Below are 27,595 nucleotides of genomic sequence, written 5' to 3'. Positions count from 1 at the left end.
GAAACAAATACTCAACCCTATTTTCTGGCACTGCAACCTTAATTCTTAGAACGCTACAGTAGGAACTTAAAAATATTCCAGGCTCATCATTAGCAATTTATAGATAGGAAACTGAGGCTTAGGGAAGTGTCTTCATCAAGGTCACACAGCTAGGAAGTAGCAGAACTAGAGCTATAAAACACGTCTTCTAAATCCAAAGCCAGTGGTCTTTCTACAGACATCATGCTACCAACAGCCCCACCATACACTATAAAATCAAAGTCATTTTCTCATTCTTCTAAGTTCCTCCCATTCTCAACCAAATTCTTGGTTATTATGCCATCTCTAAATTATGGATATTTAACAAAATCACCTCCAAACTAAGACAAATAGATCTCAAAATGGAAAGTGAAAATAACAATAAATTCACAAAAATATAAATAAGTTTGCTTGTTTGTTGAAGGTATAATTTCTTGTTCATATCCTTAGAGAGCAGAGACCATAATGTACTTCTCTAGCACAGCATGATTAAAGAGACACTGCTGACAATAAATCAAAATGTAAATTAGGATACATTTCACATAAATCTGATCACAGGTTGTTTTTTGTTTTTTTTTTTACAAAAATACAGTATAATAGACACAAAAGGACAAATACTACATAATTCCACTTATATGAGGCACCTAAAATAGTCATATCCATAAACAAGGAAAGTAGAATGCTGGTTACCAGGGGCTGGGAGGAACAGGGGAATGGGGAGTTATTGTTTGATGGGTAGTTTCAGTTTGGGAATATGAAAAAAGTTCTGGAGATGGATGATGCTGAAGGTTGTGCAACAGTGTGAATGTACTTAATGCGACTGAACTATATACTTAAAAATGATTAAAATGGTAAACTTTGTTATGTATACTTTACCACAATTTTAAAAATGGAAAAAAATACACTATAATTGGAAATAACACTTTCATGATTTCTATGGATATTGGACGGATAAGACACAAAAATTCAGTCTTAAAAACAATATAAGACATTTACTTGTAATACTTCCTACCCTGATAATAAAATTCATGTACCCCAAGTAGTCCAAACCAAAGTATTCCCCTCCCATCCTCAAGGTAAGACATAGCAGCATTCAAAACCCACTTGGAGATGTGCCGTAGAACAAAGTGTGCCGGCCATGCTGGGTGGAGAAGGTGGTGAAGGGTGAAGAGTTCTTATCTCCCACTGCCCTCTCTACCCGGCACAGCCCCCTGAGCACAGATTCCAGTAGGACTTCAGTGGTGGGCCAGGGACTGCAAGTGTGCCAGAGCCTTTGGTGGTCCTGCTAGGTAAAAGCGTGAAGACGTTTCTGTAAGGTCAAACATACTGGAGATTGCAGAAGTGAATTTTTCTGCCTTTTGGCCATGAAAAAGCATTCGTATGAATAGAAAATAAAAAACTGGACTGAAATGTAAAACAAAGCAAAGATCTTTTCATCCTACTTCACAAATTTTAGAGGAATTTATAGTTCAACTTCATTTCAGATCTTCAAAACGAAAGTGGGGAAAGTGATGTTCTGAAAAGACCACCAGCTACAATGAATACATTCGTTGGTGTTGCCTTAGAATATTACTTTTTTTGGAGTGAAATATAATCCTGAGTATCATAAAGAACATTTACAAAGCACTTTCAAATATGTACTTTCTCTTTGACCAGAACCACAGAATATCAGAGCTGGTAGGAATAATTTACTGTAGACCATCTTTAGATAACAGATGAGAGATGAGAGATGTTAAGACTGAAAGTGACCCATACAAGATTTCAGAGCTAGTTGGAAGCAGAGAAAAAACAGAACCCAGTACTTCATACAACTCTCCAATCTCATAAGACTCAGAGGTCTCAAGACATTTAGCTACATGAGCAAGAATAAACTGAAAGAATCAGTAATTTCTTGTGTTTTTTAATGTCTACTGAGAATTTCTCTTACAAATAAGCCTCTTAGTAATAAAAATGTCTGGATAAGCCAAGAAATATCAAAGGGAAGGGGGAGGTAGAGGATAGGAGGACATAGGTAAATCAGGTTGTACAGAATGTAATATGCCAGCTGCCGAAGACAGTATAGCTTAGTGAATGCTAAGACAATGAGACAGTGTATCCCAGCAGTGTATTAATATTTTTTAATATTTGATTATTTCTACTACCTTGTGATTCCCACTAAATTTCAGGAAGAGAAAACATTAGAACTGGGCATACAAAGACTTTAACATTTGACTCCTCAATCCTTACCTACACCACTTCACAAGGCAATTCAAAGAGACTTTCATTCTATAATTTAGAGCTAGGTAGTTGTGCTTTATACATCGACTGTAAAGAATATTTATGTTACAACATATACAGTCACCTCTGTCACAGGATTTTAAGTTGACGTATGAAATAAAATGAAATAAAAATAAATGTTTGGATACCCCAAGTTCCTAGTTTTGTCTTAATTTTTATAAAAACTAAATACTCTGTATCTAAAATGTAGGAATGTTCTTTGACCAAACAGTCCTCATACTACTTTTTTTGGTAGAAGGCCCTTTAAGTCATGTACAAAAGGTTCTTACTTATTGGCAAGTAAACAATAACTCATTCACTAGTGATTTTGAGGTTATGTGTGTACTGAGTTATTTTTAATATTTGTGTTGATCTCCAATATTAGGTCCTATTCAGTTGTTCCCCAGTGTTTGCCCAGGTTGGTTGCATCAAAATCACCTGAGGGATTTATTTAAAAATATATATTCCCAGGATCTGATTCAGACATTTTAACTGACTAGGGTTTAGCCAGGGAATTTGTATAGATTAATCATGCATTCCAGGTATCTCCTACTGTGTAACATTCCTTATCACCTCTTACTCCTGAGAAGACTTGAGTCAGGCCAGGCTTAGGCCTGACATGATATCAGAAAAAAACTGTCCTGCCCTGACTTGTTCTTAAGTATGTTGTCCTTAGCATGAGTCCATAAGAGGTAATGAGAAAACTGGGGGTGGGGGTTGGGGAGATTTTAAAAGCTAAACAAAGATAGGAAGTTAGTCCTCCAGTGCCCTCATAAAACCTTTCTTACTACCTGAGAGTTGAAGAGTTGACAGCAAAATCAAATTTGAATTTCAGGCCTCTAGGCAGCCTGCTTTTTTTTTCTTGTGATTAGGAGCATCCTAACAAAATATGATGGCCATAAAGCTATGTAAAGAGCTGTGGCTGGTCCAGGTCAGATCTCTGATTTGTACTATGAAGACTGAAGTAGAACACAATAATTACCCAGCAGTACTGACAAACTAAGATAACTTTGTTCTTAAAGTCAAAATTACATATAAAAAGGAAAGATTCCACAAGTAATGACTAAAGGAAATTACAGCTGTTTCAGTTTTGTACAAATGAGTAGAGGACTGTGATGTTTTTTTAACATCTGGAAGGGGAAGAAAAATCAATCAAACGCAACCTGTTAATTGGAATGAGAGACTGACTTTACCTTAAACATAACTGCAATACAGCAAGGAGTTTTGCAACAGGAAACTCCAGAACTATTTCACTCATGCTAAGCAAATGGATAAATATATATGAAGTAACTGGTCAGGCCAAGCAAGCAATGTCCAAAGAAAGTCACAGCTACAAATCAGAGAACAGAAGCCAGGATATAAAAATATGGGGTGAGTGAATGAATTAGAAAAACCAGTAGTTATTTTTAAATAGTCTAAAATGTACATTAATATAGCACAAATAGAATACATATGAGAATAAGAAATAAGGCAAGAAAACAGTTTTTTAAAAATTTGGTTCATCTATTAAAGCACCTGGTAAAAATAATAATCCTTCAGTGAAAATAATAAAATGATACACTGAACTAGAAATTTAGAATTCAAGCTGTCAAAGATGAAAATGTCATCTCAAGATCCACTTAGGGATAATTGTAAAGGTTTTTGGAATTTTCATGTTAGGAGAAGAAATCTGTTATAAGTCTGAATTTATAAGTTTAGGGAAGACTGTCCATTAAGGAGAATACCTCCTCTTTACATAGAGACTAACAGCAATTCTACTGCCCAAGGTTTTAATCAGGAAGAGAAGATGTAGCTGTCAAAAAATAAGGCTATCATTACAATCCTTCCTGCTAGGGTCTATTTACTGTTCTTTCATCATTAAAATTCAATTTTCTTATATGGTCCAAAGCCTGGCCACCTGAATTCTGAAACACCATCAATCACAAACCTCCAGCATTCTCCAGAGACAACACACACGGCAACTTTTAGCTTCTTTGTATACAAATATCAATCCTTTTTCTTTATGCTAGTAAATTTGATGTTTCATCCCCACATTCTGGCTCTGCTATAAAAAAAGATCTTTTACTTCAAATTATAAATCAGTGATTTACAAGCCTAGTTGATGATCAGCATTATCTCCTAAAATTTATAAATTGCCAACCCACCAGCCAAGAGTCAATATCTGAGATGTGTCCAGGTGATTTTAACTTAAGTCGTATTTGAAAACTGCTGACTTACTGCTTCCTGTGCCCTCAAGAAATACGTATTTAAGTAAATTATTTGGAATGGTGGGGTAAGGGTGATCTTTGTGTAAATGGAGAGTGCGTGTAAATGGTGTAGAGGTAGAAAAGTGGGGAACTACTGTATTTCATTAACAGAAGGCTAAAAAAACAAACACATCAGATAGACGTATTCAGATGAAAATACAAAATGCATTTCAAACTGAACTTTTTTGGATTATCTGTTATTTTAGATTATCAATACCACCATCCCATTAACCCAGAGTATAGAAGGACTAGAGTTGAAAGCAGTATTCTACCAGTCCTCATTTCTTGATGATCCTATACACAGAATACAAGAAGGAAAACCTATTTAAAATGAATAAGAACTATCAACCCTATTTACATTATGGGCATTATGTCAATCGCCAACTGAAGCTGATAATTATCTTTTTGATCAGATCAAGTTTTCCCACCCCTAAAGAAAATTTTGTTAGATCATACAGTTATACCATCTGCATAGTTATGGTTTTCCAAGAAAAAAAAAAAAGTAAGGGAAAAAAACTACAAACAAAGGCACTGAACTGCTTTGGTTTGCTTTCTTTGATGACAACAAACCTTTTATTTTTTTTAAACTAGTGAAAGTCACACATTAAAAGATGAAATAGAATCCAATCCAAAAAGACTGAACCCCAGGGATGACTGTTTGGCTCAGTTTGTTAGAGCACAGCCTTGTAACACCAAGGTCAAGGGTTCAGATCCCCATATCGACCAGCTGCCAAAAAACCAAAAAACCCTGAAAAGATTGAATCCGAAAAGGCACTGCTCAAACTACTGATTTGAAATGCTCAAAATGCATTCTCTTCATTTGCCTTCCTCCAATGGACCATTCAATATTTAATGACATCTGCTGTACACTGTACAAAGGATCTGCAGGCTGAAGTGAATATAGCTCTCCATACAAGGAAAATGTAAATCTGGAAAAGGGATTATGACTGCATATCACTTGTACACCAATATGACAGAAAACCTTTAGTCCTACGCTAAGGGTTTGGTGTAATACTATTACACCAAAGGACTAAACCTTCAGGGAACCCTTTTACCTAAAACCCATTCTCAGACAAAGGCCAAAGCACACTCAGAAGAGGCAAAAAGGAGAAGACAATATTTCCAGAAAGGACTAGTTACAAACAGGAGCAAACCTGGACTCTTTACTCACCATTTTAATACTGCTGCCAACTATAACAGATTAAAATCTGTACACGTGACAAAGTGGAAGAAAGTCCCAAAATACGACAGTTTCGGCAAAAGAACGTACTGACTAAGGATTACTACAGTTAACATTGCTAAAGTAAAAACAATGGCAAACAGGGATTTGGCACCACATTTACAAAGTAAAAGCATGCACTGTTATTAATACACTTTAGATGTCTCCCAACAGAAAAAGCCATAGTCGGAAAACATGGGGCACCTTGTATAAAACTCCCTATGACTGAGACAAACAAGCAAGAATCGAAGTGGTCAATTTAGTAGATATGTAGCAGCAAAGTCACCCATTCTGTTTGGAATTTGCATTTCTAATTGGCAGCTGCCCTGGGTGTGTCTGTATCCAAGAAGCTGACTTTATCACATGACATCACATTTATCCAGTAATTTGGTAATCAGCATAAACAAGGTTAACCTTCAACTATAAGTTAAAGAGAGAGCTAGAATCTTATTGCAGAACTCTCCAATGTAATTACAGTTTAGAAACCATAGTGGTACTTTGAGCAGGATAGTAATATAAATTTCATCCAAAAAAGCTATAATTAATAGCCCCAATAACTGGAAATAATTTTAAGTAATTATGGAAATATTATATTTTGACGATACCAAGAGTTAAAAACAAAGACTTCCTACTAAGAGGAAAATTTTCAAGATGATCTGGTCACATCATGTGCATAGTTAAGATTGTGTTTTAATAAAGATTCTTTTGCAAACAAAGAAATAAAATTTAGTAAAGTTATTCTTCTCAATGAAAAAAACTTTAAAAATGAGCTACTAGTGGTTTATGTTAGGAAGGAAAAAAAAGAGTAAGCTACATATTGAAGTTCTGGAATGCAGCACCTCAACTTCACATCTGCCCTAAACATTTGAGATTATGAAATCCAAGTGGTATCTTGATGATCAATCATACTTTACAGTTGTTCCAATTCCAAAGTCTGACTTTAGCATCTCATGTCAATTAAAAGTTCCCTAATACAGAAGATTGTGCTAAAGAGTGCTAAGATTCTGCATGCTGCTGCCATTCTTGGTCCCATTCATGCTTGTAGCTGCCCCATGAGACAGCAAAAGATGTCTGGTCTCAACACTCCACACTGTAGTAACTAGAAAAGAAGAACATTCCTAATTAGAAAAAGTTCACAAAGCCAAGAGATTTCACTTACAGCACTATAACTAAATTGTTCAAAGTTCTACCTTTTACTAACATCCACACTCTTCAATAAAGTCCACATTCCTTTAGGTTGTTTTTAATGATGACATCTGTAACAGCATCAAAAACAAACTGCACATTCTTGGTGTCTGTGGCACAGGTGAAGTGAGTATAGATCTCCTTGGTATCTTTTCTTCTGTTCAGATCTTCAAACTGGCACTGAATGTAAGCAGCTGCCTCTTCATATGTATTGGAACCTAAAACAGACACCCAATATTCTCAGTTCAAATTATAACAACTACCTGAACTCAATAAAAGTCAGGCCAACGCCATTTACTTATGAAAAGAGGGAACATGACCTAATTGAATAAAGACATAATTCCATATTTCTATAAAGATTTTCTATAATCACTAGATTCTTCATGAGAGCAGAATCTCATTGTAACTGAAATAAAATCACACACAAAAATTGAGGAAAACTAAACTAAGTTTCTCTTTCTCCTTTCATTTAGATTTCTTGGCTAAAAAAATCTAGAAAGCATAAAAGGAAACTAGGGAAGTAGAAGGGCATTTCTACAGAACACAATTGTTTAAAAGATCAGAGAGAGCCTGTGCACCTTGGAGTGATCTTGTAATAAGCAATTCAAAAGAGTAAGTCATTCTGCTTTCCAAAATGATTCCACAGTTTTGAGGGGGCTTAGCCTCAGTCTTAGGCAATAATTTAAATAACCAAAGGTAAACAAATATTTGCAAAAGAGAAGGTGGCCTGAATTATATACTTTTAAAAGGGTGAATTTTAGGGCCGGCCCGTGGCTCACTTGGGAGACTGTGGTGCTGATAACAAGGCCAAGGGTTCGGATCCCTATATAGGGATGGCCGGTTAGCTCACTTGGGAGAGAGTGGTGCTGACAACACCAAGTCAAGGGTTAAGATCCCCTTACCGGTCATCTTTCAAAAAAAAAGGTGAATTTTATGATTTGTGAATTATATCTCATTAAAGCTGTTATTTATTTTTTTAAAGGGCTAGGGAGGGTTGGGTAAGGACCTAAAAGTAAACCCTTATAATTAACACTCTTAATCACCTGCTTTTGTCTACTTACAGAGCCTTTCAAGTAGCCTTAGCAACTAGCTGTAAAGCCAGGGAAACTCAACAAAGACAATACACAGTTATTCCAATACCCTAGAGGCTATTTTTAGTGATGTTAAGCATAACAAGAATTATCAACAACTAAGTATATAAAGAAGACTAGATAACAAAGAGCTTAAGAAAGAAAGGAATATTAATTAAAATATAATCCTTTTACTTCCCTTAAGATTTCTCTCCCTCTCCTAAAACTTGGCCGCTTTCTATAAGCTCACCTAATTCTCTCTTCCCTCTGCTCCTTATTCTGAACAGATAACCACATTTCCAACTTCCCTGAGAAAATATAGGCCATGGGGCTTAAACTACATCTCAATTTTTTAACCCACTGCCTCGCTTAAAAAGTTACCTATATCTGCACTTATTTGTACTTCTGTTCTTAGAGGTATCTTCTTCCTTCCTGTTCAAAAGTCAATAGCTCTTTGGGGTTAGCAGTTAGGAGGTCATTGACCATTACTGAGAGTGATGGCAGTGGAACAGTGACAGCAGAGCTAGGTCCAGTGAGTAACTAAGTGGGAAGTTGTCAACACTCTTGAGCAGCGTGGATTAAGAGGGAAGGAGAGTTAAGAACGTTTTAGGGAACTTGAGGGGAAAATAAATTATAAAGGTCTTCTCAATTTCACGAGTGAGATTCTGGAAACAATTTCCTTCATGTCAGCAAAGTTGAATCTAGTTTTAGGGATTGGGTGATGTGTCTGTTTAATCACTGCTGAAAAATGAAAAAGTTGTAACTTAGTTTAAACAAAATATCAAGTATTTGAGTTCACAAAATGGTGGGATCACAAACACTGTTGAGGTATAGAATTTCTCATCATTCTGTTGATAGGAGTTTTTAAAGTTATATATTTCAATTAGTGACGTGATGTTAGACAGTGCATTTAATCAGGTGGAGGTGAAAAAATTTATAAGTGATATAATCAAACTGTACAATATCAAGCATTTCTGTGTACAAAAATGTAATTTTCACATATTGTGCCAGTGCTGGATGTCACATTTATCATTCTTAGATTTCATGCCTTTTTCTTTTTAAGGTTAACTGATTTCAGTACTTTGTTTTAGATTTTTTTCTCCTGAAGAAGTGATATAATACCTTAAATAGACTGTTTTAAATAGGGCACCACCTATTTAAAAAGATAATGGGTCTTTAGCGTGCCAAAGTTGATCAGATTTCTTTGTGTTTCAATTTTATTTTTAAATGAGAAGTTGGGGGCTGATAATTGGAAGGGAGATGTGAGTAGCCAAGATATTTTGTCTACTTCTGTTGTAGAAAATGGGGATAAGGTCTACTTTCCAGGACTCTTAAAATAATTAAATGAGCTAATATACTGTGAAAACATTTAACCATTGTGTTCTCAATAAAGTCTTATTCTGGGCCGGCCCGGTGGTGCACTGGAGAGTGTGCCGCTTGGGAGTGCGGCGGCGCTCCCGCCGCCAAGGGTTCGGATCCCATGTGGAGACCGGTTCCCGCTCACTGGCTGAGCGTGGTGCGGGCGCAACACCGAGGGTTGCGATACCGTTGCTGGTCCCCGGTACGGGCGCAACACTGAGGGTTGCGATCCCGTTACCGGTCAGTAAAAAAGACAAAATAAATAAATAAATAAATAAATAAAGTCTTATTCTTTTTTTAAAAAAAGAATGTTTATAGGTTTAGGGGTAAGATTCTATAGCAAAAGAAAAGTTATGAAAAGCAAATATAATTGATGGAGCAAGATTTGCAAGCAGATGGGAAAAGAAGGAATTTACAGTCTAGGTAGAATGAATTTTTTTTTTAAATTGAAGGAAATGTACATGACATGCATTTAACCATTTTAAAGAGTACAATTCAGTAGCATTTAGCGTTTTCACAGTGTTATACAACCACCACCCCTCTCTAGTTTCAAAACTTTTTCACCACCCCACGACAATACCCCATTCCCATTAAGTAATCAGTACCCATTCTCCCCACCCCCTGGTAACCACCAATACACTTTCTGTCTCTATGGACTTGCTTATTTTGGATATATCATATAAAAGGAAACATACAATATGTGACCTTTTGTATTTGGCTTCTTTGACTTAGCATAATTTTTTTTAGGTTCATACAACTTGTATCATCCTTCAGTACTTTGTTTCTTTATATGGCTAAATAATATTCATTGTATATATATCACAATTTGTTTACCCATTCCTCCTACCTCGACTGTTAATTCCTTCTTTTCTCATCAGCTTGCAAATCTTGCTCCATCAATTATATTTGCTTGTTATAACTTTTCTTTTGCTATAGGATCTTACCCCTAAACCTATAAACATTCTTAAACCTCTCCTTCCCTCTTAATACATACTGCTCAAGAGTAGTCTACACCGGTCTTCATTTCTTCACTTCCCACTTAGTTACTCACTGGACCTAGCTCTGCTGTCACTGTTCCACTGCCATCACTCTCAGTAACGGTCAACAACCTGCTAAGCGCTAACTCCAAAGGCCATTTTTCAGTGTGTCTCTTACTTTATTTATCTACATGAGACATTCTTGATTACTCACTTTTTAAACTCTTCTTGGTTTTTAGGATACTTTGGCTCAGGGCCGGCCCATGGCTCACTTGGCAGAGTGTGGTGATGATAACACCAAGGCCATGGGTTCAGATCCCTATATAGGGATGGCCGGTTTGCTCACTTGGGTGAGCGTGGTGCTGACAACACCAACTCAAGGGTTAAGATCCCCTTACCGGTCATCTTTTTTTAAGAAAAAAAAAAAAGGATTCTTTGGCCCTCCTGGTTCTTCTGTTCGTATGCTTTACAAACCTTTCTTTCTCTCCTGCTAATAGAAGCTGGTATTCTCTCTTATTCTACCCATGGTCCTTTTTCGCCTCATTCTATAATATCATCTCCCTAGGTGATTTCATCCATTTCCATGTTTTAATTACTAATGATCTCAAATAAATATCTAACCCTAAACTTTCCACATGCTCCAAGACCACATGTATAACTGCCTATTAGATATCTCCATCTGGATGTTCCACAGACACTTCAAAATCAAGATGCCTAAATATGAATTCAGATCACAGCACCAGCACCCAATCGAGATAGAAATTTGGGAGTACCTTTAACTCTTCCTACTTCCTTACTCTTGCTACACCCTTCCACTTTATTATGGAAAGCATTTAAAGTATCCCAGTTAATAAGAGTTCCACTTCCCTGGAAATCCCTGACTCTGATCTACAAGTTTCATAGTGGTATAGCCCTGGCAGTCATGTCTGTACCCCTGATCTCAACTGATTGACTAACCAGTGGATTTTTGCCTGACTTAATCATGGCCAAAATCTCTCTCCTAGGAATGTGAACTTGGGTCCAACAATTCCAGTCTAGCCTGGTCTTTTTAATTGAGGAGACACAGAAACTGTGGCAAGGCCATCTTTTATCACATAAATTGAATAACAGAGAAAGTTGGTAAGGAGAGAGAGAATAAAGAAGATATACAGAGAGGACAGAAAACAGATGTGGAGAAAGAAAGCTTCCAGGGTTCCTGATAGCATTCTATTTCCTTTTTCTTTTTTTTTTTTTTTTTTTGTCTTTTTTCGTGACCGGCAACGGATCGCAACCCTCAGTGTTGCGCCCGTACTGGACCGGGACCAGCAACGGGATCGCAACCCTCGGTGTTGCCCCCGCTCCTCGCTCAGCCAGTGAGCGGCTGGTCTGCATGTGGGATCCGAACCCTCGGCGGGAGCGACGCCGTGCTTCCCAAGCGGCGCACTGTAGCAGTGCGCCACCGGGCCGGCCCACTATTTCCTAGTTCTAATTTCATTCTAAGACCTGTCTACATTCTTGCCCTTAGCTTCTATATCTTTTGATGCTCATCAAAAGTTTCTATTTGCATCCTAAAAGAGTTCTTACTAATCCAGCTCCCCCACTATCTATCTTTATTATCATTTATTTCACAGCATTTCTAAAGCACAGTTTCTACTATCTCATGTGCCCCATTTAAAACCCTTCAGCAGTTCCGGTCTCAGCAGGAGATATAAGGCCCTCTATGAGTTGATCCCTGACCACTCCGACCACGTTAAACTCCAGTAATACCAAATTCCTTCTACATTCCAGAATCGTCATTTTTTTTAACCTCCATATTTTCATATATTCAATTCCCTTCTTCTAAGGTGCTTTTATTTCCCCCATCTGCCTAATGATTTCTAATTCATTGTCTTAATAACTCACGCAAGTATCAATTCCTCTAGAAAAAGACTACACTGACCCCATCAGAGATAACCACTCCTTCTGTTCTGCTTCTATTAACGCACATTATATACAATAAAATTATTTACATGTGTGTCTCTCTCTGCAACTAGATGTCATTTTTTTGAGCACAATGACTCTATCTTATCCTTGTATTTTCTTGAATATATACCCAATTTTAATTTTTACCCTTCTTTATTTTCCTTAAAAAATGAGGATAGAAATTTAAAATAAACACAGAAAACTGATTATATCTGATATAACTTTTTAGACTTAAAGGATCTTAATCACACGCTTAATGCTATACCACTACCACTGAACACTCTTCATAAGGATATACATGAATTATTCAAAACAAAAGGCAGTCATAGGAACGTCACCAAAGTATTGATCTAAGATGTGTACCCCCAATAAAATGTTTTGTGATCCCTTACCTGTGTATTCTGGATAACAGATAGTTAATGGACTCCTCCTTATTTTTTCCTCAAAAAGGTCTTTCTTGTTAAGAAAGAGAATGATTGAAGTATCTGTAAACCATTTGTTGTTACAAATGCTGTCAAACAGTTTCATGCTTTCATGCATTCGGTTCTGAAAAAGAAACAAAGGATGATAGATAAATAGCAAAAAGTAAAAGTGGACTAAATGAAAAAACAGACCAACAAGTTTTAAAGCACTGAATGGCATTCATGGAAATAAATCAGACACTACAATAATAAGAAAGCTGAATCAGTCCTCATTTTTATAATTTTGGGGGGAGGCAAAAGAAGAACTGCCTGACAAGAGGACTTAATCCTGTCCACATACTCAATGTGGCTGTCTCATCTCTTTAAGAGTAATAGGGCATAAGTTAACATTTTGAAACTCTAATCTCACTGATAAGGAGAAATATTAAGGATATTAAGTTTTGGTTCAACGAACAAACAGATGCACAAAGTCTTCCTAAGAGTTATTTTCCATTTCCTGGCTGCATTAGATAGGCTTTTTACTAGAAGCTCCAACATACCATCTCTTCATCTTCAGCCAGAACAAGGTCATAATCACTGAGGGCCACACAGAAGATAATTGCCGTCACTCCCTCAAAACAGTGAATCCACTTTTTTCGTTCTGATCTTTGGCCACCTACATCAAACATCCTGAGTAAGGGAAAGAAAGCACAAATTCAACAATGTCACATATACACCTCTCCCTAAATTGAAATGATTAGGAAACTTCCCACTAATACATGTTCAAAACCCCGTTTAGAATAGAAAAGATAAACAAGATACAGATTAAAAGGTAGCCAAAATATTTATCTGTAGATAAAAGTAAAAGAGAATAACATGAGAAAATAAAATTTAGGAATAATCTAAATTCTCATCTTAGATAGACAGTTGAGCCTAATCCCTATAAAAGCTTGTATCAAATGTGCCAAAATTCAGCAGAATGAGTACTGAAATGAATTGAAGGAGGGGGAAAAAGGGCAAGAAAAATAAAGGCCTGAATAATACAGCTTAAGATAATACTAATAATAACTAATATTTATTGAGTATTTACCATGGTACCAGACACTACCCTAAATATCTTAAAAACATTAACTCATTCACACTCTTATAAGTATAACTATTATTATTATTACTATTTTACAGATGAAAAATTGAGGCACAGATATGTTAAATAATTTGCCCAAGGGCACACTAGTAAAAATGAGACTGGGGATCCTAAACTAGGCACTCCAGCGTCCATGTTCTTATCCACAACACCACTCCGCCTCTCAACGTGGTTTGCTTCTATATCCCCAACTTGCATTCTGCTTCTACAACTTAGACCTACTGATTCAAAACTTTGTCTACGTTGGCCGGCCCCGGGGCTCGCTCGGGAGAGTGCAGCGCTGGTAGCACCGAGGCCATGGGTTGGGATCCTATATAGGGATGGCCGGTGCGCTCCCTGGCTGAGCATGGTGCGGATGACACCATGCCGAGGATTGCGATCCCCTTACAGGTCAGGGAAAAAAAAAAAATTGTCTTCCTCACTTTAAGGAAAAAAATATTTTAGAGATTAATTGTGAAAAAATAATATTAAGTTATATTTTATGGTAGGACTCTAAGAACCCAATACCTTAAGAAAGAAAAAAAAGTTAACCAACAGTTCCCAGCTCCAAGTCTAACTTGAGCCTAATTAATAATAACAAGGGTTGGCCAGTTAGCTCAGTTGGTTAGAGCACGGTGCTGATAACACCAAGGTCCAGGGTTCAATCCCTGTACTGGCCAGCCACCAAAAACAAAAAACAAAAAATAAAATAAAATAATAATAAAGCCTCAATTGTTCACACACTTTGGATTCCACTCCAGATTAGTTTTAGCCCACTACTCTCTTCCAGGGGGCTTAGTCAATAGATCTGAGTTAACTGCTGTCAACTTCTATCAACAGCATCCTCATCTACCTTCTACAGTCAAAGGAACACCTGCGTGACTTTGTCTTTTCGCTGATACTTGCGTCTGATGAGGTATGCACGCAAATGGTTAGATATTCTTAAGATCTATGTTTGATGACAATGATAAAATTTTTAAAGGTTAAACTCCACCAAACTGGTTTAGTGTGTCAGATCCATAGTGAGTAGAGGCCTAAATTTCCAGCGATTTTTTCTCCAGAGATTGGGAGAAGTAAGACATAGTTGGTGATTTCTCTATATATGTTTGAAGGGAACATTCATCTTATCTCTTCATAACTCAACTCTTCCTTTTGTTTGGTCTTGCAAAGTTCATTCATACCTTTGGTCATGACACCTGGAATTGGCTTTAATATTGGGTCATATTATAAGTGTTAGTAAGGCTAACACCATATATTTCACCACAGAAGTCTTTTGAAGGGAGACACACCAATACACCAATTTCAGTTTACTCCCCCATTTTCTTCTATAAAGTCCATAATACTGGTAGAACACTGTAAAGTTCCATGGTAGGCTTTTAGCAAACATTAACATTTACAATATCATTCACTAACAGATCAACATTTTGTAAACATTACCTCATAACTGAGAGGCAAGTAAGCAATTACACAATGCCTTGCATATGGTAGATGCTCAATAAATGTTTGAATAAATGGATAGTGGTTTTTGCCTAGAGAGAAGAGGAAAAGGAAGAAGTGATAGTACTTCATAACAAGATATCTATATGCCAACAATAAAGTGGGTGTGGCACCTAACTTAGATCTAGCTATTGATTCTGGCATAAAAAGACACTTAGGATTTACCTAACTAAAGATCAATCTATGACAGTATCAACAAGCAAGTATCCCACACTAAATAAATAATAGTCACAACATTTAATTAGAAATGGATCACTAATCTTATAGTATATAAAGAGATACCTCATTCTTATAATTTCACAGGTGATAATCAATGTGGGTTTTGCTCCTCTTGTTAAATAAACTCATCAGTACCAATACGTAGCTAGTCTATTCTAAAAACATTCAGCTGAACTGCTATTTACCTGCACCAGGTTTCAAATCTGGTTTGGTGTATTAAGATTTCAAAACCTCAACTGGTATCTAGTAATACATAAGCCCTGTGTGGATTTCACAAATCCTGTGAACAATAGTTTTCAGAGAAAAAAAAAAAAAAGAGGAATTGAGGTAGTAGTTATATTTGCATGCAATAATACTGAATATCACATTCTACATATAACCACAATGAGGTAACAAAAAATACATTGTATGTTGAAGGAGAAAAAGTTTACTCCTAATCTCAAAGGTCACAAAAGCAGAAAATGGGAACCAAAAAGATACTTCTAATATTTATAAAAGACCACTAACACAGAGACAAGTTGAGGCCTGTGTCAGAATTACTAATGCTAATGAGAAAATTCCTTGTACTAGAATACTAGAATTTTCTTTCCCTAAAACAATACATTTATGTCATCCATACCACTCCCCAAAATACCTCTATCCCCAAGTTGATTTTCTATTTTGCACTGTATGAAGAACTTAGTTGTACATGATACTATGCACAAATCAGTCCAAGAACCATGACAATACTAGCTATAATCCATTAAACTTAAAGAGAAATGCACACCAATAAGAAAGGAGTGACAGCAGTGAGAAAATCATTTCTATTTAAGTATCAAAATGGCAGAACAAAGCCACATAACTACCAAAAAACTACTTTTCTATTCATAGAGTATTATTGTTATCCTTCTAAACAAACATTCAGTACCTGTTTTGGCAATTCTATAAAAAAGCAGCCGAAAAAAAAAAAAAACTAAAAATAAAACAAATCAGTAGTGAAATGGTTAATTCTACTCGTAGTTAAGTTACAATTTTATTTTGAACTTAAATTCCTCCAAATGGACACAAATATTTGATTCTACTTGGAAAAAGAAGTAATGTTTGGGCCCCCATTCAGTTAAAATATTCAAATAATGGCTGATAAATATGATGGTAAGTTTCTAAGCCAAGAAATATTGCCTAGAAAATATTTACTCTGATTAAGAGATGCTAACTAAAGATATTTATGTTTGGCACTTCTAGCAAAAAGACTGATAACTTACTTGAAGTATAGGTCTTTGAAGGTGAAATGTGTTTCCACAATGCCTGTTGTCTTCACTCTTGTCCGAAGAACATCTTGCTGAGTTGGAATGTAGTTGGTTTGGGATATTCTATCCAAATCATTTAGGTAACTAAATAAAATACATATTTATTTTTATCTGGTAAAGCCAACCAAGTACACAGCAAATCAATACTAAACTAGTTTCTTGCCAAAGGTAGATTCTGAACCTGTCACTAATGTAGCAGAACAAAATCAAATCTTCAGTACCAAAGAAATGATAATAAGAAAAAGTGTGAATTTAGCATAGGATAATTAAAGTAGTTTCTATAGACACTAACAAAAGTGGTTTTAATTCTACATAATTAAACTGTGAAGGCAAATTTAAAAAACAATGTGGAAATATTATTCTTATGGAAGAAAAATTCCTAAAATGTAATACTAAATCAGTAGTGCACTATACAGTACAAAAACCAAACTAAAAGTCCTTTGACTTTTAAACTTACTAGGCTATTTGCACATTTAACCATGATAGGACATTAGAGAGCAGTATTTGAATTACTAAAATTAAGAAGAAAACTATTCTCAATAAGAATGAGTATTTCCTATTTTCTTTCAGGAAACAGAAGAGCTGGAGGTTTGGGTTGGTTTTTTTTATTCTAAGCCAAAAACAAATTGTAAATGCCTCCAAAAAAATTTAATTTGTTAAGTGAAATTATTAAAAGACCACTTCAAAGCTAAATTCTTCACTGATCCCAGCCTAGAAAACTGAAGAGCAGGTTGGTACCAATATAAGTGCATCATTGATGATCTTCTATAAAACCAAATACTATCATTAATGTTAAGGAGTCAAACTCAGATCAACAATTATGAAAAAAATACAAAAGTCTATAAATCACATGCAGTCACAGGACTCAAAGCTTACTTGAATATATGATGAAAAAATTAATTATAATCTAACTTTGAGGACCATTGGGAGAATTATTTAAACTATCAATATCTGCAACTAAAGATGTTATTAAAAGGTGGGCAAGGATCCTGAAATGTTTCTTTTTTTTTTTTTTCCTTTTTGTCTTTTTTTGTGACCGGCAATGGATCGCAACCCTCAGTGTCGCGCCTGCACTGGACCGGGACCGGCAACGGGATCGCAACCCTCGGTGCTGCTCCCGCACCTCGCTCAGCCAGTGAGCGGCCGGTCCGTATGTGGGATCTGAACCCTCGGCGGGAGCGCCGCCACACTTCCAAGCGGCGCACTGTAGCAGTGCGCCACCAGGCCGGCCCCCTGAAATGTTTCTAAAGACAAGTTTTCACTGAAAGAATAAGTAAGTTTTTCAAATATCATTTAATTTCTTTTAACAATTTAATCTAGAATGAAGATGGGAAAAGTAGGAAAATATAATACTGAAGAAAGTACCTTCATCTAGTATGGAGAGAGATACAAGTAACAAGTGCTCACCAAAGACCCCAAAAGTACATTGAAAAAAAATGCATTCTGAATATAGGTCTTTTAAATAAATACACATAAAAGAGGCAAAATAGGATCATATGTAATAGCTTAACAGAAGTATTATTTATAAATCTAAAACTATGTAAAACCCAAGAGAATTTCCTTGACAAAAAGACGCTTCAACTTTATTCCAAACTCAACACTCTCTCTCTTTTTTTTTTTTTACCTTTTTGTCTTTTTTCGTGACCGGTAACGGGATCACAACCCTCGGTGTCGCGCCTGCACCGCGCTCAACCAGTGAGCAGACTGGTCTCTATATGGGATCCGAACCCTTGGTGGGAGCGCCGCCACGTTCCCAAGCACCGCACTCTACCAAGTGCACCACCGGGCCGGCCCAACACTCTCTTTCTATACAAGTCTACTACTGTTATCTGGAAAATGATTTATAAGTGGTGACTTGTACCAGAGAAATCCATAGTACAGTCCAGACACAGAGAGTTGGCTGCATAAAAATGGATATCACAATTCTAATTTCCCTCTTTAGCTGGCTATTAGTGCCAAGTGCTATGCAGAGGGAACTTACAAGTTAGAAGAGATCCAGGACCCAGCTACAATAGATGTCTTTCCTCCTTCACTTGCTTATCACAAATGTACCATGGAAGCTAATTTTGTAGTGCCAAGACTCCCACTTATATTGCGGGAGGGAACTTTTTTCTCTAAGTCATATAAATGACCAAGAGCTCTCTAAACCTAAACTGAGACAATCTTTACAAAGGATCCTACAGACTTCTAAGAGTGTCTGTTACTTAAACATTTCCTTAAGGATTAGCGCTGAACTTTCTCTTGGGTCATCAAATTATTTTCTGCTATAGTTTCAAGGAGAAAAATTACTTACTATGAAGCAGAATCATTGAGCTGATATTCCCTGGATCTGCTGAAGCAAGCCTGCACTCCACCATCTCGCCATAACCGTTTAATCACTCCTGCTAGTTCTGGAGTCATGACTCCTTCTTCAGCACTGCCAGCTAACACAAATAATTGCCGGGCATCGTCCTGAAGAAAGTAGTTAAGAGAGAGAGGCAGATGACTTTCCATTTCTTTAAAACACAAACACACATACAGATACACACACACAATATATATTACAGTTATTCCTCAGTATCTGCAGAGGATTGGTTCCAGGACCTCTCTCATGGATACCAAAACCCACAGATGCTCAAGTCCCATATACAAAATGGCATAGTATTTGCATATAACTTATGCCTATCTTCCTATATAGTTTAAATTGTCTCTAGATTACTTATAATACCTAATAAATGTAAATGCTATGTAAATAGTTACACTGTATTGTTTTATTTGTATTATTTTTTATTGTCATATTGTCAATTTTTATTGTTTTGTTTTTTTCTGAATATTTTCGATCCAAAGTCGGTTGAATCTGAGCATGTGGAACCCATGGATACAGAGGGCTGACTATAAAAAAAGAGGTGTTAGACAGATCTACTCTGGCAGGGCAGTAAGACAGAATTTACAATAACTCTTTCCCCCTTCTCATTCCACTATAATTATAAGTCCAGAACAGAGTTAAGGAATGGTTTTACTCTCCCAACACTCCTCCACACCATACCACTATCCCAGAAAAGATCTCCTCTCACTTGCCACAAATCTCCATTCTGGTTACTTGTAATTTTGACAGGAAAAAACTGGTCTGTGAGACAGGCACATGTAATACATTCCCATTCTGTTAAAGGAAGCCTACAATAAAAATAAAAACGAAAAGACTAGCATGTAAGAGGTAAAGTCGAAATAAATCAAAGGGAGTAAAACGTCAATCAAGTTTAAGGAAATAGTACTAGTTTCTTGCCCTTGAGCCCAGACAGCAGAATAAGATGAAGAGGAGAATAAGGAATTTACGAAGTCTGGAAGTTTAGTGGGAGAATAAATCCCTCATGGAAAAATTCAAACAGTCTCTAGATTTCCCCAAAAGAATAATAATAATGCTCTAAGAGGAGAAAGAAGGCAGCAGGAGGAAAAGAAAGTAACAAAGTGAGACATGACCAAAACTTCTTGAGTGACAGACATGGTTTATAAGTGGTTATAGTTTTGTTTTGTTTTTTTTTTTTCCTTTTTTTTGTCTTTTTTCGTGTCCGGCAACGGATCGCAACCCTCAGTGTCGCGCCCGTACCGGACCGGGACCGGCAACGGGATCGCAACCCTCGGTGCTGCGCCTGCACCTCGCTCAGCCGGTGAGCGGGAACCGGTCTGTATGTGGGATCCGAGCCCTCGTCGGGAGCGCCGCTGCACTCCCAAGCGGCGCACCGCAGCAGTGCGCCACCGGGCCGGCCCCAAGTGGTTATAGTTTTTTTTTGTTTTTTTTTTTTCCTTTTTTTTGTCTTTTTTCGTGTCCGGCAACGGATCGCAACCCTCAGTGTCGCGCCCGTACCGGACCGGGACCGGCAACGGGATCGCAACCCTCGGTGCTGCGCCTGCACCTCGCTCAGCCAGTGAGCGGGAACCGGTCTGTATGTGGGATCCGAGCCCTCGTCGGGAGCGCCGCTGCACTCCCAAGCGGCGCACCGCAGCAGTGCGCCACCGGGCCGGCCCCAAGTGGTTATAGTTTTTAAAACTAAAATATGTGAGAGGTAGAGAGGACAGAAAAGGGCTACATGAATTTTTATTATTTTGCTTTATTCTATCCATCCCTACTTTTCAGTGTAAAAATAAACACAGATCTTATGGGATGATTTTCCCACCCAAATCTAATATTTATCTGCCTCAAGAGATTCCAAATAATGACAAAAATGCAGATACTAAAAAAAAGCATACACTCCCAGTACTGGCCAGCAACCAGAAAAAAAAAAAGAGCATATACTGGGCTGGCTGGTTAGTTCAGCGGGTTGGAGTGTGGTGCTGATAACCCTATGGTCCAGGGTTTGATCCCTGTACCAGCCAGCCACCAAGAAAAAAAAAAGTATATACTGAATAAGAAAAAGTAAATGGGAAAGGGAAGCAATCATTTGTATCTCAAGTAGTCATCAAGGCAAATAAACTAACAAGCAAAAAGTATTTCAGACAACAGGTACAATCACAACCAAAAACTCCTAAGACTTGTGCATAAAAACTCCACCAGAACTTGTCCCTCCACCCAGGCAAAACAAAACTACCCATAACGCCATGCTCTGGCTCTTCAGCCTTAATGGTTTTGCCTAGTAATATTTCCTCCTTTAAAATGCTTTCCTGGGGACTGGCCTATTGCTCACTTGGGAGAGTGTGGTGCTGACAAGACCAAGGCCGCGGGTTCGGATCCCTATATAGGGATGGCCGGTTGGCTCACTTCGGAGAGCGCGGTGCTGACAACACCAAGTCAAGGGTTAAGATCCTCTTACCAGTTAAAATAAATAAAATAAAAATAAATAAAATGCTTTCCTGTATTCATTCTAATAATACTTTAAACTCAACTCTAAGAAACTTTATCTAAGATCTATATTGCTCTCTTTGAAGATAAAAATTTTAAGCAAAGGAACAATGATTGAGAAAAGTTGAAACAATACACAAATTGACAAACATACTCAACAGTGAACATGTCCTTCTACATATATGGTATAGTGCTTTTATCTAACATTTGAAAACTTTATAGTCCCTTGGTTCTGAAACTATAGTCATGCAGGTATTCAAATAACCTCATTAAGCATTACTTTTTTCTAATTTTAGAAAAAATTTTCATTTAAAATTTAGAAAATTTTTGAAAAACTTTTATTCTAATTTTAGAAACTTTGAAATGGAGGGAGCTACTACTACGTATTTTTGCTGTCCTGATTCTTTTAGGAGGAAACACTTTTCTCTTACCACTTAATCTCTTCCACTGACCTGCTCTTGCTTCCCCACAAAAAACCCTCTCTATAGGTCTATAAAAGGCCCCTCTTTACAATGAACTTCATACCTCTACCCTTAAGCAAATACGAAAAAGTAAACTATCCCACACACAGCTCTATTTTTTTCTATTCACTCTTTAGCCCACCATAAAAAGCTAGAGATGGATAAGAGAGGAGCTATAAATATAAATCCTTACATATGAAAGAAAAAAAAGAGAAATTTAAAACTATTACATAGGGTTGTAAATTAGGATGGGTGGATGTTGGAAAGCTAGATGATTCAAGAGGCCTGAGAGGAATAAATAATGTCAACTACATCTGGTAATACAGGAGCATTAGGACCCAAAGATTAATGACAAGTAATCTGATAAAGAAATGAGAGGGGGAAGGGTGGTCACGAGAAATAAAGACAGAGGAAAGAAGTAAAAAAAGGAAAGGCAAAAGGGAGAAACTAAGAGAAGTAAATAACTGTCATAGAGAAAAAGCCAACAGAGAGAGGGAAGAGAATAAATATAACATTACTAACTAGTTATCAGATATAACAAATACAACAGAGAACTACTTAGGTGATATGGAAGAATGAGAAAAGGGAGCGAGAAAATAAGACCACAGGAGAGAGCTGTTACAAGGAAGAAAAAAGGGAAAAAAAGGAAAGAGAAGCAGGAGGTAAAAGCAGGGATGGAAAGGGGTAAGCACCAGAATAAAGATTTTGTTTATTTTTGCTTGAACTATCAAACTTCCCTGCTTGGAAGCACAGAAAAATAGACCCTAATTTACATGATATGGTACCATTTTACAAAAATATAAAAGTGACACTCACATACTTTCTCTTCCCTTCTTTTCTGCTACTCCTCTCTCCCATCATTTTATAACCCCTAATCCATCCCCTCCTCCCTTATGCCACTTTTAACATACTTCCTAGCCTAATATCATCCAACTATGACCACCCTTTTAATATTTTTCCCTTCAATAATTTCTTACTTATTTACTGAATGTGAATTTTACTTGCTAAGTAGAGACTTTCTTTTAAGAGTTCCTGGGCCAGGCCCGTGGCGCACTCGGGAGAGTGCGGCACTGGGAGTGCAGCGGCGCTCCCGCCGCGGGTTCGGATCCTATATAGGGATGGCCGGTGTGCTCACTGGCTGGGCGCAGTGCGGGCGACACCTGGCCAAGGGTTGCGATCCCCTTACTGGTCACACACACACACACACAAAAAAAGAGTTCCTAAGCTACTTCACAGACATACAAGCTTTGCCTTTCTAAGCATACTCCCCAAATCACCTCCATTAATTTTCCATGGTATCTCATTATGACACTCTAAATACAGCTATTGACTCCCTTAGCTAAGGAAATAATTCTATACTTTCCCAGCCTTCTCTTGGAATTTAGCTGATAATGATATAAAAGATCTTCTGCCTTTATTTTGGTCCTCTCTTCAATGGCATCCAAACATCCTAATTTACAGACTAGACCTTCGGGGTCCACTAAGTATTATTATAATTAATCAACACAACTTTTTAATATCTGACACGTACAAGGCATTAAAGAATTGAATTAGGACACGGTAGTCCAACTATATAGCCTACGGTTCAATGTAGTATAAGGGTACAGTACTCTTAAATACCTGAAGATCACCTGTAATATTTGGACTTGGTGTTCATGCCTTTACAGAGTTTATTCTGGGAGAATGATTTCTGCCTTTAATCCTTACACCTCAGAAAGCAGAGCTACATATCATGGCAACTTTTCTTGATTATTTTAATTTACTTTTATTATTAACTACTATAAAATACAAGTCAACAGTACTAAAAAAGAAAAACGCAATTGAACAGTTATCACAGAAACCTATAGTATATCCAAAGAATCTGATTTCTGGGGCCGGCCTGGGGCTCACTCGGGAGAGTGCGGTGCTGATAACACCAAAGCCACGGGTTTGGATCCCATATAGGGATGGCCGGTTTGCTCACTGGGTGAGCATGGAGTTGACAACACCAAGTCAAGGGTTAAGATCCCCTTACCGGTCGTCTTTAAAAAAAAAAAAAAAAAAAAAAGAATCTGATTTCCTAGACTCTTCTTTTGGTGGTAATCTAATATCTTCTAAAGCAGATTGCAAACACTTCTCAGATGAGCACATAGAACTTTGCTATATCTTATCTTGTTGCTTAAATTCATTTCCCTAAAACATGAAGCAAATTTTGCTTAACTGCATCTACTGAATAAGAGCAAAGAGGAAATGAGAAACACTTACTGCTCTGGCAGCTTCCCCAAAGTCAATCTTTAGCCGTCCCATGGCTCTTATGATTGCAATGATGGACTGTATAGTATTACTGTAGACAACTACTTTATATTGTTTACATTCTTCCTCTGAATAGCCATCCTCATGAATGATTCTTTAAAAAGAAGAAAACACAAGTCAATACCATGAATTTTTTACGCATTAGGAGAAAATCTAATCTTATAAAAGGCCGTGTTCCAACTTACTTCATCTGTTTCACAATAGTGCTTTTACCAGATTCTCCAGCACCTGAAAGAAAAGATCAGATCTTAAATTTTTCTATTATCAAACACAAAAGTATGAAATCAACAGTGTCCCAGTGCCTGCTTGATATCACTTGAGTAAAACAGGCATACCCAAGGAGAGACATCAACATAAACATTTCTAGGAACTCATCCTTTACATAAAACATCATGACATACATGCTGAACACTGGCGAAAATGAAATGATTATTTTCTGGTCTATTCATTTTTATTAATTCCTCTGTGACTGCCCACCCATGGACCTGAGAAAAGTTCCGAGAACAATCCTCTCAGTGATGGGACTAAAGAAGTTCAAAACAGAAGCAGAGGCTGGCAGGTTAGCTCAGCTGGTAGCGTGGTGATGATAACACCAAGGTTCAGCACTTGACCCCTGTACTGGCCAGCTGCCAGAAAAACACCGAAAACCAGCAGAGAAAGCACTGTTCCCACCACTTTTTCTCTGTATACCCCTCATCCCTAACACCACGCTTCCCTCCTTAGCCAGCTGGAATCACCTTAAACTAATGACCACAAGTATCAAATAGGCCTTCTGAACTCCCTGACAATCCACCTGCAAGATCCATTCTCTCACCTTCCAAGATGCCTATTTTACACCACCTCCTCTCTGTCAAAGCTAACAAACTCCTCCCCACTTCTCTCAGCTGATGTTCCTGCCCCTCTTTTTTGGAAAAATTAAAGCAATCAGAAAAAAATTTCTAATTTTCCCATAACCAAATATACTAATCTGCACCTCCACTAATATTCTCTACCTTCATCAAGAGATGAACAGTCTCTGCCAATGTCTTAAGACTAACCCCTCTCCCTGAGCACTAATCCACCTTGTGGCTCCTGCAATTTCCCATGTCACTCAAATAGCATTGATTTTTCTCTTCCCACTGGGTCATTCTCATCAGCATACAAACTTACTATACTATCTTCCATCTTTAAATCAACACACAACTAATCCCTACCTTTCTTTAATCCCACATTTTCCTCTAGCTACCACTCCATTTTCTCTGTCCCCCTTCACAGCAAAACTCCTCTAATGTCATTTATATTCACTGCCTCCAATTCTGTACCTCCATTTCTCTCCTTAACCCATTCCAATCAGGCTTTCATTCCCATCACTCTACTGAAACCACTTCTCAAGGTCTCCAGCAATTCCATCTTGACAAACTCAATGATTAACTCTCACTCAGCCTCTCAAGTAGAATTTGTCCAAGTTGATAACTTCTCCTCCTTGAAATCTGCTTAACTAGGCAGGCTTCTAGTCAGCACATCCTCCAAGTTTGACTCCTACCTCCAGTTTCTGAATTCTAAAAGTTGTATTGCTTCAGAGCTACCTACTTGGTACTTTTCTCTACCTATACTCATTCTCTACATTATCTCATCTAATCTCATGATTTAAACACTTTGTTTATATTAATTCATTTAACCCTCACAATAACCCCGTGAGGTAGATACTATTATCCCCCTCTTACAGATGAGGTAAACAAAGCAGAGAGATGTCAAGTAACTTACCCACAACTACACAGTTATTGAGTGGCAAAGCAGAAATTTGCATTCACACAGTTTCACTCCAAAGTTGGTGTATACTGCCTCTATGCTAATGATTTCCAAATTTAGATCTCCGATCTTGGTTTCTGACCTTGGCTCCAGACTCATGTATCTAAACCATCTACCTGATATATCTCATTAGATTTCTAACATGCATCTCAAACTTAAAAAACTGAGTCACTGATTCCCTACCCCCACGCCAAAACAAACCCTGCTCCTCCCTCAGTCTTATCTCAGTAAATGGCACAGCATTCCTCCAGTTGTTCAGGCCAAAAATGGTAAGTGACATGTGACTAACATGCAGATGAAATAGGGGCACCAGTGCCAATCTATATATTAAATATTAGTAAAGCAAAATATATATTAGTAAAGCTTAATTTTTTTAAATAAAGAAACATAAATGTAGGTTTAATAGTTTGTTCTTGCACATTGGAAACCACAGGCCTAGATCACTGCAAAAGCTTCCTCAACTGTCCCATTGTGCTTCAGACCTTGCCTTTCCTATAGTCAGTTTTCCACTTGGTGGCTGGAATAAACTTTGTAAAATGTAAATCAGATCATGTCATAACTCTGCCCAGAAACTCTCCCATGGCCTCCAATTCTCAAGATAAAACCCACAGGCAATAAGGTCCAATCTGGTCTGGCCCCTGCCTATGTCTTCACCTTCATCTCCTATTACTCTCTACTTTGTTCTCACTGCTCTTGTCAGACCAGCTTTCTTGCTTTTCCTCCAACATAACAAACTGGTTTTCACTGAGCTAGATCCTGACTCATGGTCTCTGCATCTACTGATGCCTCTGCCTGAAATACTTTTTGCAAGCTTTTCTTCTTCACTGAGGTTTCTGCTTTCCTCAAAACAGCCTTCTCTGACTAATCTACCTAAATAACTCCCACCCCATCACACTCTCTCCCCTTACCCTCTGTTGTATTTTTTCATAGTACTTATCACTTCTTCACATGATAGATTTGCTCATTTCCTGTTTTCCCCACTAAAATATAAGTTCCATGAGGGCTTATTCATCCCTGTATTTCCAGGCCTCAAACTGGGCCTGACATAAATTAGTTACCCAAATAAATGTTGTTGAACAAAGGAATGATAATTATTTAATAAGCATGATACTTTACTAAATATTTCTCAACCAAAAATATTAGTTATAACTAATATTAGTTAAAACAAAATTCAGATAATATAAAAATTCTAGACAACAACATTCTTACAGAATCAAAAGGTACATTTATTTATGCTTTATCTCTGTTCATATTACATTTATCTCTGTTCATATATTATCTCAGTAATCAGGGGTAGCACTAAATATTTAATATTCAAGTAGCACACAATGTCTTTCTTACAACACTTTGAGAAAGAAGTGAATTCTCCCATGCATATCTAAAAACATTAATAATTCAATTCCAAGGAAAAGAATACAAATACATACCAGTTATATTTTAAGTT

General features: G+C 37.3%; 1 protein-coding gene and 1 non-coding gene across 2 annotated transcripts in view; one reads left to right on the top strand and one right to left on the bottom strand.

Annotated features, from left to right (window-relative positions):
* Nucleotides 1–5,056: 5,056 nt before the first annotated feature.
* Nucleotides 5,057–27,595, bottom strand: part of GNAI3 (guanine nucleotide binding protein (G protein), alpha inhibiting activity polypeptide 3) — a 43,830-nt gene continuing 21,291 nt past the window's right edge. The window contains exons 2-9 of the mRNA XM_008566564.1: nt 24,549–24,591; nt 24,316–24,457; nt 19,091–19,248; nt 16,753–16,881; nt 13,233–13,362; nt 12,664–12,817; nt 6,930–7,142; nt 5,057–6,838 (exon numbers count right to left, since the gene is read on the bottom strand). Coding sequence (XP_008564786.1) covers nt 6,952–7,142; nt 12,664–12,817; nt 13,233–13,362; nt 16,753–16,881; nt 19,091–19,248; nt 24,316–24,457; nt 24,549–24,591 — 947 coding nt within the window. The 3' untranslated portion in view covers nt 5,057–6,838; nt 6,930–6,951. The remainder of the gene's footprint in view (nt 6,839–6,929; nt 7,143–12,663; nt 12,818–13,232; nt 13,363–16,752; nt 16,882–19,090; nt 19,249–24,315; nt 24,458–24,548; nt 24,592–27,595) is intronic.
* On the top strand, nt 14,402–14,475 carry TRNAI-GAU. Its single transcript has one exon. It is a non-coding gene; the product is annotated as a tRNA-Ile (tRNA).

Source organism: Galeopterus variegatus, unplaced genomic scaffold, assembly GCF_000696425.1.
Source record: "Galeopterus variegatus unplaced genomic scaffold, G_variegatus-3.0.2 Scaffold16, whole genome shotgun sequence".
In the NCBI taxonomy this organism is placed as follows: domain Eukaryota; kingdom Metazoa; phylum Chordata; class Mammalia; order Dermoptera; family Cynocephalidae; genus Galeopterus; species Galeopterus variegatus.
The sequence above is the reverse complement of the archived record's forward strand: the minus strand, read 5'-3'. Positions and strand labels throughout refer to the sequence as shown.